Here is a 13,576-nt window from a genome sequence, read left to right as displayed (position 1 = left end):
CCTCGTTCCGAGGGTCCGCCATCTCAACGTTATCCGCCATCTCAACGTTACTGCCCACTTATACCCATGATATTCAGTTGATTTATCAACCAATGAATCTATATTTGATAGATACAAATAGATTATGTTGTAAATGAACTATTGCCGTGAATTCCTTGTAAATTTGGTGGCATTAACATAAATGCCTTTGTCTCTGCAATATCTCTTAAGTTCCTTCATAACCTTCTTCCATTTTGGCCGTAACTTCTCCAATGCCTCCTCAATACCAATCTGATGATGAATAGCTGTCATTTTGCGAATATTATCTGCAGAGATGACTCCTCCTTTATGAACTACCCTCCGTGAGCCTCCTTTATAGAGAGCGTTTGCGAGCAGCCGAGGCGGCAGTTGTCTGCGAGAGCTCCTCCTGCAAAAGAGCCACTGTATTGGCCATTGCAATACTACCCTTATAAAGCTTCTGTAATCCTTCATATATATAGTCCTCATCATAGTTATCTTCATCTTCCTCTTCCAAAGCCTCGAGTTTGCGTTTATATCGGTTGAATTGGCGTACAGTTGAAGGAGTATACCAAGTATCTGAATCCATGGAATCTGAATTTGAAGATTCTGAAGGAGTAGTCTCGAATTCACGCAATTTATTAAGGACAATTGAAGGATTGAATGGAAGTAGGCCAGTTGCTTCCCATCCATGTTTGATTGTATGAACTCTGAATGTTGCTTTTCGTATGGAGGTGATAGCATGAAGAAATTCAACCTTTGTGAACTTCTCACAGCCGCGTCTTGTTGCTTCTTCAACTGCCACTGAATGATGATGCTTAAAGGCTTGAAAAACACCAACATCCAGAGGTTGTAATAGGTGACTCGTATGCGGGATGAGATAGAAGGGAATGATGTTGTTCTTTTCACAAAAATCCATGAATTCAAAGGTGCAATGGGAGTCAAATCCATCTAATAGAAGCAGACGGTGGGTTCCTTTGGTGCGAGCTTTTGTAGACCGATGGAAATGCTGAATCCACTGAAAAGAGATTTGATCATTATTATACCCAGTGTCGGATGTAGCTATCATGGCATCCTTCTCTATTTCATCTGTCCACCGCTCCTGTAGCTGCTTCGCGGTGAGAATATATAAGGGAGGAATGGTAAAGCCATCAGTTGCAACTCCTTCAATGATAGTAAGACTTTCTCTATTATTTGAACTTCCAACATAGGCCCGTCTTCGAGGATCTCGCGTTACAATCCATTGATCATGTCCAATTCCTATTCTGAACCCTGTTTCATCGAAGTTGTAGATATCGCAATCTTGAATTCCATATTTATTGACTGTTTCTTTGAACCGGTTAAACCAATCAAGGATATGAGATGGTTGATGAGCCTGTTTCCGTAATATATCAATGGTCTTCTGCTTGCGTACATTATACTCTGGATGGCGTTTGAGAAATCTTTTGACCCAGTGCTCTCCAAGCCCAGGTGCAGGTGTGGTAGAATCTGTATGGCTCTGCGCAAGTAGGAATCGAGCAGCACCAAAGATCATCGATCGATTGGGAGGTAGGCATAGCTTATCTAGAGCTTCTATATACTGACAAAATGATTTTTCCTGCTCAAAAGATAAAAGTCGATTAGCAGGAGGTCGATGAGTTCGCGGAGCACGGCCATTGTATCGATTGAGCAGACGGGAATAGGGAAGGTTATAATCTCTTGCCAATGCTTTGATATTGGGTTTTTCAATATCGGCTATGGAATCTAGAGCCTCTGTGATCTTATTCTCTATTAAAATATATGTAGAAGTCATCACATTGGTTGATTATTGCATTTTGAAAAAAGAGATTCGCGTATTTGAAAATAATCGCGTTGAGATGGCGGATAACGTTGAGATGGCGGACCCTCGGAACGAGGGGCCGACCAGAGGTTGCAGGTGAGCGGCAGCTTACAAATCATCTAGGGCCCGGTTAGGGCTTGTGCCGGATTGATGGTTGGTTCTGTGAAGTGCACATATTCTTCAGGCTTTATCTGGACCCAGCCGTCCATCCATTGCTTCCCCTGACGTTGGGATACTTCGGTCCAGCTATATTTGAGTAGCTGCTTGGCACGGGTGCGCTGCTTCTGGCTGGAACTAGGCTGCTTCAGCGGAGTGGTGGAAGTGGTGTCAGTGATTTGTTGCTGGGGGTTGCTGTCGCTTGCCATCGCGCCAAAGTGTTCTTCTAGCCTGTCGACTACGTAGCTCAATCGTCGCCTTCGGTGTGAGTCCATGAGGTTGTGGCGTTGGTGTCGTCCGTGTGAGGGCGGAGTGATGTCGTGGGGGTAGGGGAGGTGTAAGAAGGAGTAAGATGCTGCAGCGGGGAGTGGTAGTGGACAATGATGATAAGTATAAGGTGGTAGTGGGATGGTAGCGGAAGGTGATGGAAGGTGGTGGTGGTGTTGATGTGTTGTTGTTTGTTGTTTGTTGTGTTGCTGAGGTGGGTTGCGGATGAGTCAGGGGGGGCGAGAAAGTGAATGTCGAACGCAACTTGCCGCCGTAGCTATCTGGAGAGGCGAGCCTTGATGGTTGTCCAGAGGGTTTTGGGGGGGCGTGTAGAGGTGATGTTGCTGTTGGGCTATGATGTTGGAACGCGACGCGGGGCGACCGTGCTGGGTCCAGGTTCCTGGAGCGGAGCTCGCTGGCTAGGGCTGACACATCTAGAGCGAAGCTCTCAAGACATGCTACCAATTTGTAAGGCGAAGCCGTACGAAGAAGCTCTTGGGCATGCTATTCTTATTCTTCATCATCGTAACTCTAAGATATGCTGTGCAAGCGGAAACAAGCAGGAGGTGAAGCCCTGTGCGTAGTCATGTGACTACGCGTATGATGGAGCGAAGGCGTGGCACTGCGTGTGGCAGGGCGTAGCAAAGTGGGTAGATTCTACAGTTTGTAAAGCCAGCTCTAACTGTGGCAGGTTTGAACACTTGCAGTCATATGCTCTTCAGATTGATAAGGAATTACCTCTCATCATATTGCTCATATCTATAGCAAACAGTCTTATTAACTGTCTTTGTATGATAATGCTTATACTGTTGGAAAGGCACGTCATCAAGAGGTTGTAGAATATAATTTATATAAAATGAAAACTCAAATACAATGATTTTGTGAAGATTGCAATAATGAAAGAATTTATCTGTAAGATGAGATTCATAATTGTTAAGAAATAATAATCAATGACTACTCATTTGATGTTTTTTTATAATCTCATTAAACTGTTTGAGCCATTTAAATGTGATCTCATCATTAATGAAACCAGTGTCAGATGTGATTATAGTATAATTATCTGATAAATTTGACTGTGTATATCAATTTTTTAAATGAATCTTTAATTTCATTATAATTAATGAATTCAATACTGTGCTATCTGCATTGACATACTCCACCACTGTTATTAACCTGTCAGAATATAAAGATTGTATGACAGAATTTATGTCTTGAAAAACAGTTATAACCCATTGTTTATGTTCTTTTTTTTTAAAAAATTTAATTTCATTAAAGTTGTAGATATCACATCTGAAGAAATGATATTGATTGAAAACAGATTTATATTAATTGAATCAGTTGATGATGAAGTTTATATTTTTATTAAACATTTGTTTTGAATTTATTGACTTCAGCTTCACTTTTTTATAGTTATTTGATAGATGTTTGACAAATTGATATACTCACATCTTGCTCATAATGAGAAAAGGAGATTCAAAATCTGTATGATGCTGCTTGAGCATCTGATTCACAGCAGCTTCAATATACTCAATTGTGTATAAGCAAAAATTAACATTCATCTGATGAATCCACATCTTAATAGCCTCCTCCTGGCTGTCATTCAACGCTCAATTGAGTGGAACCCTCATAGTCTTCGATTTCTTGCCATTAAGCCTTCCATACAAGGTTGCATATAGAACTTTGAATTCTCGTGACAGGGATGTGATTTTTAATGTTGGATGCTTTCTAAAAGTGTCAATGGCATTTTGCAATTGCTCTTCAGTGTGATTGGAAGATTTAGGCATGATGGTGATGATTAATGAATATTTAAAAATGAATATTGATGATATTCATAATATTTTCTGTACGCTGTGGTTTTCCGTACGCTGTGGCGCACTCACTAATGGTAGTGAGCAGCGCTTGGCACAGTTACTGCCTAAGTTTGATTTACGCAAAGCCAATGTCGGAGGCTTATATCTCTCTCAGAGGTTAGCAGGCGCCAAGTGTCGTCCCACGGCTGCACCGAGGAACAGTGGTGACCTGAGAGCAGGCCAAGACTCTTTCATCAGAGAGCAGGAGAAGCTGAGATTGACGGCGTGGAAAGTCGTTAAATTCGAAGCGAAGGTTTACCTGGTCTGGCTGCGAGAGCGACTGTGTTCTCGAACACCATGAGGTAGCTATGCCAAAAGGCAAAACAACGATATTCATTGCCATGAGTTATGTGGTTTGGTCCACTGTGATGTATGTATTTTATATCTATATGTCTTTGGTGGAGGTAGGTTGAAGATGGCATGAATAAAACTTCCCTTTCTCCCAAGGGCTTGTTGGAACATCTAAAAAAAATATTTAACTATTGACAAACAAAACCGTTTGAATATTTTTTTATTGCTTGCTAAACTTATTCCATTATACCACTATCCAATGCGTATGTCAAAACTAAGGTAGTCATTATAACCATAAAGTCTATGGTATGGTTCTGTTTTCCTATCTGCAAACCTTGCTATAAACCGGCACAACCCCTTCATCCCAGTAATTAACGACGCCCAATAAATATAAAGAAAAACGCCGTATCTACACATCACCGGCCAGAAAGAAAAAACTTGAAATACATTACACTGTCCAATGCCGGTAATTCTGAATTAAAAAGAAATATAACCAAGGAAAAGCAGAAAACGGGTAACCCGCTGCATTTTTTCTTTTCTTTTTGTTTTTTTTTTTTTTTTTTTTTTTTTTTTTTTTTTCATCTTGATGGTGACCTGCTCGCGTGCCTCGGGCTCCGGCTGTCCGGCTTGCTGTTGCTGCGGCCAGTCAAATCCATTTTTATGGCTAATAGAATATGTGCAGCGCACCGTTCACACACGTAATTTGTCTCGATTGGTTCCTTTTTGATCAATGGACAAAACTGTTTCAATCCGCAGGTTCTTGTCCGGGCGAATACTGAGTGGCCGCAGGAATGGAGGTTGTAATACTGGGAGCAAATGGTTTTTCAGACCGTTGTCCTTGATTGATCCCCCTTGTTATCCAGTGCAATGCGATGCCAATGGAATATTATGTTTTGGGGGGCTTCTTCCAGGAGAGTTTTGAGGAAAGTTTGATGTTCGATATCAAGAATAGAGCATGGAAAATATGCAGGATACCGTTGCGATATAAGCTAACGGCCAACATGTGAGGGAATGGTATTGTTGGACTAGATGAGAGAGCCAGGTTTCTGAATACACATATAGAGGAACAAGACAGTGGTGATGTTAATATCCAAGCGACTCTGAGATGAATACAGTGCAGCTCACTAATAATAAATCAAATATGCCAATAACTGTCAGTATCATATTGGTTGTTTTAAAATAGAACTCTTGTCATGCTCTTCTTTCTTCAATGAGTTTGTTCAGAAACCAAGGCAAAGCAGCAGTGAAAATTGTTGAATGCTTCTGTGTAATGGTTCTTCATGAATGCAAATGGAGGCTCGTATATCATTGAAAGAAAGGAGGTGAGATTGAATGAATATGTTGATAAAGAGTGCTAAGGAGACAATGAAGTATTTAAAGTTCCAGTGACCTTTTATATATATAAGAACAAAGCAGGGCGGGATGTGGAAGGGATTGAAATCGCCCCTCTAAATCAGCAGTCAACGGAACAGATAAAAGAAAAGTGTTCTTTAGAAATTGACATAATGGGAAATATCAAGATGAGGACATTTCATTTCTTTGCCTGCTTGAGCTGCAATATCCTAATTTGATGTCGGTCAATGTGACAAAAATAATCATTGCCAAAGAGGTCAATGCAGTTCATGAAATATGGAATGCAAGAGAGTGTTGAAAGTGCAATATCAATGATATTGTCACATATCAGTATGTATTCACTCTTATTGAAGAATTCACCAATTAAGGATACAAGAAAAATACCAGTATGAAATGCGATTACACACAGGTCCTCCTTTCACCTTTCTTTTGTTCTTCCGAACTGCAGCTAATTGCAGCGAAAAACAACAACAAGCCCCAAAAAAGATGCTTCCAGATCATCAGGGGGAACAAGTTACTCCATTAAAGAAACCTGGCTTATTCTGCAATCTGCCAATAATGCATGGAAGGTAGACTTTTCTCAGTAAGTCGCTGGAATCGGAACGGAAAAATGATTTACCTTCCTCCGTCAAGGTCATCTTCATTTTGGAGATGGTGAGACCAAAAGTTGACGACCCCCTCCGCAAGCTCTCAACGTGACTTATTTGCAACCACACTATAGGTAAATATGTATGTGTTATGAATAGCTAGTTTACATTAGCTGAGAGCATCAAATGCTGGATGATGAACGATGCACGGCGGTGTATTTTATATCGGGCCGTGTTCCACAAACTTTGCATTTAAATCACAGCGGGTCAGGTAATGGGTTTTACATGTTGCGGGGCTGCCAGTTAAGTTGCCTTGGGACATAATTTTTTTGTAAATCTGGAGAGACGGTTTCGGATTGGCAGGCTCTTTTTCAAATGTCTAGAAATGCAGAAGATATTGACGCTGTGCATTGGGCATTCAAGCAGCATGATCGTACTGCAGATAAAACAGTATCATCTCCTTAGATTCTAATTGGCAAAGGACTGAAAGGAACTATGTTTACTTTCTCATAGGTTATGAAAAGGCGTTCGTGCGGGGGCTCGGGATAGCAACCTCATTGAGAGTGGCTATAAAAGCCCTACTTAGAAAAGTAACCAGCATGAAGAGCTGCAAAGCTCTAGTGAAGTCGAGGTGACACGGAGCATAAGAATTTACACAGTGTCTTTTATCTCAACTTTAATTTCTTTCACGACGAACCTAGAGGGGTACCGCCTTTTTCTCTTACTCCTTCCATGCCTTGTACACAATCTTGGACCCCCAAATTTGACCCTTCCTCAAGACGCTCATACCCCTCCAATTGGGCTCGTTCGGAGCGTTGATATATCGGCTAGGTTCCACGCAGAAGCCTGATCGTGGTCCCCGTGCTGGCGCGCCGCCAACTGACGGGATGTTAATGAACTTTCCGGTGTAGAATTGGAAGGCGGGTTCCGTGGAATGGACTTCGAGGTGAATTCCTGTGACCAGATGTCTGAGTGCTGCGTTCAGGCGCAGCGGTCGAGATCGAGTGTCGGCTGGTATTGAGGCCGGATCCGTATCCACCACAAAACAGTCGTCAATGTCTGGAGAAGTTGCGCCGAGGAAGAAGGGTTTATTAACCTGTGTAGAAGTGTAACGCTCTATTGTGCTGATAGGGATGCCTGTGGAATCTGTCGGGAGATAATTGTCCGTAGCTAAAACTGCTTCTGTTCCTTCAATCGTAGGCCCATCGCCTAAGTTAAAGTAACTGCGAAAAATGGCTCGTATTAGTATGTGCTCTCTTTCGCAAAATGGAGTGATTACTTTGATTTTAAAATTGCACTGGAGGAAAGCGATACATATGCTTTTCAGCTGTATTATAAGAAAACTCGCCCACTCACCTATGATTCGTAACTCCCACTACAGTTTCTTCACATTCATCGCCTACAAACTCGACTTCGTACTCAATCTCTAGGACGGTTTTGGAAGGTTCCCCTTCCTTCCCTACCTCCTTGCCGGCTGTATACCATACTCTCAGTTCCACCGTACCCGGATAGCCCTCGTCACCATCCTTGCTTAGATACTTGAATTCCAACCCTTCCTTTCCGTTTCTAAATACAGCGTTGGGGCCGTCGAAGACCTTGGAGTTCCACCCCTCCTTCCCACCGTGCAATGAATGAGGCTCCTGGTTTGTTGTAATGGAGTATGTCTTCCCATTGAGATTTTCAATGACTGAATCTTTCAGCCGGTTTGTAGTGCGGCCGATAGTTGAGCCGAAATATGAGGTGTTGTACTTGGCATAATCCTCTTGGGCATCGAAGCCAAGGACGATGTTCTGGCCGGCAACACGAAATTCCTGAAGAATGCCACCTAGTGCGATGAAGGTGAATGCGGATTCGTCCAAAGAGGATGCCATCTTTAATAGATTTTATTTTGATGAGTGGCTGAGTAGGCGGATAACTTAAAATAACTTAAAAAGAGTTGGGGGTGAGAGGGGATGATTTGTTGACATGACGTAGTTGAAGTTACCCCGCGGGAAGGAGGAGTTGGGAATAAGTTTTCATAGATTGCCGGATATGATGTCGACAGCCTCCTACGAAGTATCAAAGAGTTTAATATATCCATTCAACACAACTAGTTACAGCTTAAAAGCTGCTAGTATTTTGCCCCACCAAACTTTAAATATGCGCCAGCGCGTAACTTCGCAGAGCCTGCGAGATTATCAAGTAACCACGCAGAATGTTTTTCATCCAAGCTGCATCTGGCAAATAGTGCTTAAGGGCTGCCCTGAGCGTGACGATTCCTCAATTACTCAAAGCCACTATAAACAACCACAAAATCTAAAACATCTTGATGATTTCAGGCTTTTTTTATGTCAGAGAGGCGCTGGCAGGAAGATTGAATTAGGGCTTTTCATTCACGTGTTTTAGTTAACCTCTCTTGGCATCAGCGCATTGCTAAGTAACTGCGTCAAAATGAGGGATTGGATCAAGTTTGAAATTTGACATATTTCCAACGTTTTCCCTGTTGGGGCTTTGAGCTTCACGCTAATCTTTTCATTTAACATTTTCAAGTCATATATTGTGTGCACTTCTTCACTGTTAACAGTGAAATGGTTCCATAAAGTACAGGATCTGGAGAGGAATACTACAAGTATAGTAGCTAATTGTCATATTACGCTGCGTAAAGGTTCGCAAGTTTGGTCCAGCACCAGGGGTACCAACAGGCTACAGAATTTCGAAATTGACCACTGTATCGCTACGTCCCGCGTACGGGATCCGGAGACTTATTAAAATCAATGCCCAGAGTGATAAACTAAGGGTCTTTTTGTAATGGGGAAGATCTTTTAATTTTTAAAAAAAGTTCTATGAGTGTTTTTTTTTTTTAAAAAAAAATTTAAACAAAATTATGTCGAATTATCTGGATCCGCTTGGCGAAACATGCATCATGAAGGGTGCTACTTGAAGGTGAAGTTCAGAATTTCAGAAGGCGTTGACTGGCCTATTTGCACTAGTAAATGCACATTAGAGGGAAGAGTGAAAAGGGAGCAGAGAGTAGGCCAAAAATCCGTAGCTTAGAAATGATACCGATATATAATACTTACCACTATATAAGTAGGGAAGTTAGCTGGGAGCTTATTGTTATCATTGCCTTCGCCTAGCTATTTACTTATGAGAACGTTCAGTGCATCAGCACAACGATTACCAATTATGTATTATACCTATATTATATAGGATTCAAAAAAAAAAAAAAAAAAGGAAACGCATACATTTCAACGACCCTCAAGCGAGAAAACTCACTATATACAAACGCCAAAGCAGAAGTAAAAGGATTGCATTCACGTGCAAATCAAGGCAGCGAAAATTGTATTCAGCACAAGAACTTTTTTTTTTTTTTTTCAAACAAGCAATTTCAAATCATGTGGAGACACAGGAGCTGGAACTGGAAGTGACAGGTATGTCAATCTTGATTATAATTTATTCGTTTGATACCCCGTAGTGTGGGATCGGTTTGAATGGATAGAGTTACATATCTATCTCCATCTCTGTGTCTCCTATGCTAATGCAGAGAAGAGTTTGCGAAGAATGACAGCCAGTGTTTTCTTGTTTGTTGAGAACTCGATATGGAGGACGAAAAGAATGTCAGAACACCTTCTCTCTTGTAGGGCCTTCATTCGTATTTCGGGTTTTGCGGTGATTGTGGCGTATGGGAAAAGTTAATGTGTTCGGGAATTGGAAGCACGTATGTAAAGAGACAAAAATGAACACAGAAGAACCGTTAAAATATCAATGGAATTTGTCATTTGCCATTAGCATGAGATGAGATGTCGTGTATGTAAGGGAGTGGGAGAAAAGCGAGAAAGGAGAAATTAGTCTAATTGGGCAGATTTCAAAAAAGTTGAAATTAATAAGGGTTATCAAGTGCCAAAAAAAAGAAAGAAAGAAAGAAAGAAAGAAAAAAAATGCGGAGCGAGGACAGATAAAGGAAAGAAAAACTCGAAACGAATTATGCATTATTCATGTAATTTTTAGCTTATCGTTCCGGCTTATATCATTGCAACAGTTGGATTTAAAAATTCTTTGAAGTCAGCGTCCTCAACCCAGTCTGGTTGTATGGGCAGACATGAATTAAGGCCCCCGGTGAGAGAAATCGGTCGACAATACGCCTGGGTTTGTGGTGCCGAGTCAAAGGATATAAGAGGCGAATCGACAGTGAGATCCATGTTTTCATCCAAAACGCCCCCTTGAGGCCACGCTTGCTGTCGCTGGAGGAGGCTAGGATTCATAGATGGTTGAGACCCGGGGGCATTGAAAAACATCTGGACTTGAGATTGGCTAGCTTGGGCCTGCGCAAGCTTTTGTTGGGTGCTGGATGGTTTCTGGAGCTGCTTTTGCCGCTGATCATTCATTTGCTGCTTTTGGTAAAGTTGATGCCGTTGATGCCGCAGAACTTGCTGGCGGTGTTGTTGGAGATTGTCCTTATTTTGTTCCTGCTGCCGCTGGTGATGTAGCAAGAACTGGTGTTGGTGTTGCTGCTGTTGAACCATACCTTCTAGTATATGTTCGGGCATCTGCTGTGTTCGGGAAGGGAAAGTATGTGGGCTGGGAGGGGTAGGTGGAAGCTGATTTGGATTTATTGAAAACGGGGGGTCGAACAAGGACTGCCTCGAGGGAAATGTTGGCGAATGCTCACTTTCCGAGCCATCTGAGGAATCCTGGCGCTGCATGAATCCGGCACCATTCGCAATCAATTTCTTCTGCGCCAATTGTAGATCATCTTCGAATGGCTCGTCACTTGAGTGACCCTCCTGCTTAAGCGCTCCTAATCGTTCTAGAATGTCGTGCGTAAGGGGATGTCCGTTTGCAGACTCCTTGAGCGGATCGCCTGGCCACCCTTCCCCGTCGAGAGTCATCTTATAGAGCGCTTGGAGGCCAGTAACCAGCTGTGCCTGTTGTTGCTCTAACATTTCAACATATCTTTACAAAAAGAAGTATTACTTAGCAATGCCCTATCTAAACGTTTCCTGACAAACCGAACGAATACCTGGACGACCAAAATCGCAAGAAGTACTAGTAATGTTGGGAAAACGGAAAACCAAACTCACCCTTTAGGATATACTTTATCGTGGGCCTTTTTCCGCTCACCAAATACACAGATCGCATTATCCGTCTTACATCGTCCGCATGGATTTGCTCCATCACACTGTAAAGATAATCCCTATGTAAACACGTGATCGCGACAGAATGGCATCCACTCTCCCAGAACAAGAACTAGTAGAAGTTCATACCTTCGACTTCTTCAATCGACACCGATCACAGGCCTTGCACACTCTTTTGCGGGCATTGCCTTCTGATGGGGATAAAGCGTCCAGAGGAGGGCTTGGCTGGTGAACCGTCATTTTGTGATTGAAGGGGCTGCACACTGTACGGGTGGTGATATTACATCAGAGCGCAGAGTTGCTGAACTAGTAGATATCTCAATTTCGTACCGCCACTGGGACCAATCTATAGCACAGCACAGCTCTATGATCTTGCGTTTGTGTGGAACACCTGGTGGCGAAGAAAGGATACTACCGGCTGGGTGTCCGAAACAGTGTGCTAATTTTGGATCTCCAAGCTAATAACTACTTGAACTGACGGTCGTCAAACGAAGAGCTGTACTCATATAGGATCGACGGTAACTGTGGGTGTATGTGTATCTGCGTTCTGTGGGGAACGACGACGAAGAGAAGGGGGATGTTCCAATCCGATAATAACAACTTGCACGAGCAGTTACTTATGAGTGTTGTCCGGAGGGGGGTGTCGAAGGGGACGGGAGGAGGATCTAGAAGTGTTTGCAAGCAAAGAGAAATAAATACGACAGAGGGAGAGCAAGAAGCAATTCAGGTGTTCTTTTTCCGAACTCGAGGGAGATCGGGGCTTTACATATTGATTATATCACCACGGACTTAAGCTCCCCACCAAGAACTATAGGAGCTCCATGAGATTGAAATGGAACCCAGCTCAGCCTCTGCAACCGTGGAACCGTGGCCAAGACCGACTCGATTTAGGTTGACACGATGTGGGTACGGGAAAAGGTTTGTTATTTTTACCTTTCCATTGCCGCCATTTTTGCAATCTAGTCCTTTTTCTTTTTTTGCAAAACCGCAACGGTATTTTATTATTTCACTGTTTGCCCTGTGCGTTTGGAACGAGTTACTGTGGGAACTCCGCCGTTCATTCCCACCAGCATGCATCGATTTTGGATTCATGGACTTGGGAACTTCTAGAAATCATACTCGGGCGAAGTCAGGAATTGGCCACAATGCATTTCCTGGTTGTTGGCAGCAATGAAGCTTTGCGTTTTGTCACATTGATTGTTGCTGACGGAGGGTGACTAATCAGGCAGCTCCAACCGCACCATCATCCATCCAACTGGGAACTCGAACAAAAGCTGCGTAATATGGGATACGAAGCCGAGTATCTACGAGACTAGTATTGTAAAGGGTGGTTTCAATTACAGACAATACGAAGACGCCTAGTCGGGGCCTTGGGAAACAATGACAGGAGCTTGAACGCAGATGAAGCTGCAATTACAGCAAGGCGTGAAGAATTAAGCAGTTGCCCTGACGTGGTAATTCACAGCTGCACTGACGCTCATCTTCTTTACCTCGATTAGCCGGCAAGCGGTCGAGAATCGACAGGTGCCAGCCTCGGCTTTGTCATGCGAGGTTCAAATTACGATGCCATTCCACACATCCATACGGTACCGGGATTCTGGGCTCCGTCTCCCGCTTTGCAGGTTGTGAAAAATACAACGGGGACAAAAGAAAATTGCGGCCGTTGTTGGTTTCCTCGTCGAGCTCAAGATCCGCTCCGACCATGCGTATAATGACCGACGGATATTCGGGTCGCGGCACGGAAACAAGAGCAGCAAATATTTCTCAGTCTGGCGCCGGGGATAGTTCCATTTTCCGTTCTTTCTTTTCCCCTCGATCTGCATAACCACGCGACTCTCCGCTTCAACGACCAGCTCGGGGACGCAAAGCAGAAGAAAAATAGAAAAAATAGAAATTTTAAAATATGATAAAAATTCTATCAAAACTATAATCATTACGATTACGATTCGGATAAACGACAAGACCCAATTTGACCTGACCGCTAGAGGAGCCCTTTTTCAACATTTTCATTAAATCCGGGACAAAAACTCACTCACGAGCTGTGGAAAAGAATCCGACCACTGGACTTGTTTTGACTCATCATGCACTCTATTATTCAGTCTGCTGCAGGAGGGGGCTGAAGTGGCCAAATGCCGCTTACCA

At 42.9% G+C, this 13,576-nt stretch overlaps 5 protein-coding genes across 5 annotated transcripts; 1 reads left to right on the top strand and 4 right to left on the bottom strand.

Moving 5' to 3' along the window:
- Nucleotides 1–352: 352 nt before the first annotated feature.
- Nucleotides 353–1,653, bottom strand: HCAG_03495 (predicted protein; the record flags this gene model as incomplete). Its single annotated transcript, XM_001541348.1, has 2 exons — nt 353–1,576; nt 1,648–1,653. 2 exons carry the CDS (start codon nt 1,651–1,653, stop codon nt 353–355), a joined length of 1,230 nt encoding a protein of 409 aa, XP_001541398.1.
- A 282-nt stretch (nt 1,654–1,935) lies between these two features.
- Nucleotides 1,936–2,247, bottom strand: HCAG_03494 (predicted protein; the record flags this gene model as incomplete). The annotated part of the gene is made up of 1 exon (XM_001541347.1): nt 1,936–2,247. One exon carries the CDS (start codon nt 2,245–2,247, stop codon nt 1,936–1,938), a length of 312 nt encoding a protein of 103 aa, XP_001541397.1.
- A 1,413-nt stretch (nt 2,248–3,660) lies between these two features.
- Nucleotides 3,661–4,390, top strand: HCAG_03493 (predicted protein; the record flags this gene model as incomplete). Its single annotated transcript, XM_001541346.1, has 3 exons — nt 3,661–3,721; nt 3,822–3,940; nt 4,148–4,390. 3 exons carry the CDS (start codon nt 3,661–3,663, stop codon nt 4,388–4,390), a joined length of 423 nt encoding a protein of 140 aa, XP_001541396.1.
- A 2,651-nt stretch (nt 4,391–7,041) lies between these two features.
- On the bottom strand, nt 7,042–8,191 carry HCAG_03492 (conserved hypothetical protein; the record flags this gene model as incomplete). Its single annotated transcript, XM_001541345.1, has 2 exons — nt 7,042–7,543; nt 7,677–8,191. The coding sequence occupies 2 exons, from the start codon at nt 8,189–8,191 to the stop codon at nt 7,042–7,044; spliced, it is 1,017 nt and encodes a 338-aa protein (XP_001541395.1).
- Nucleotides 8,192–10,321: 2,130 nt separating this feature from the next.
- On the bottom strand, nt 10,322–11,674 carry HCAG_03491 (predicted protein; the record flags this gene model as incomplete). The annotated part of the gene is made up of 3 exons (XM_001541344.1): nt 10,322–11,252; nt 11,381–11,478; nt 11,564–11,674. The coding sequence occupies 3 exons, from the start codon at nt 11,672–11,674 to the stop codon at nt 10,322–10,324; spliced, it is 1,140 nt and encodes a 379-aa protein (XP_001541394.1).
- Nucleotides 11,675–13,576: the final 1,902 nt, after the last annotated feature.

The sequence above is a fragment of the Histoplasma capsulatum genome, genomic scaffold (genome assembly GCF_000149585.1).
Source record: "Histoplasma capsulatum NAm1 scaffold_3 genomic scaffold, whole genome shotgun sequence".
Lineage (NCBI taxonomy): Eukaryota > Fungi > Ascomycota > Eurotiomycetes > Onygenales > Ajellomycetaceae > Histoplasma > Histoplasma mississippiense.
The sequence above is the reverse complement of the archived record's forward strand: the minus strand, read 5'-3'. Positions and strand labels throughout refer to the sequence as shown.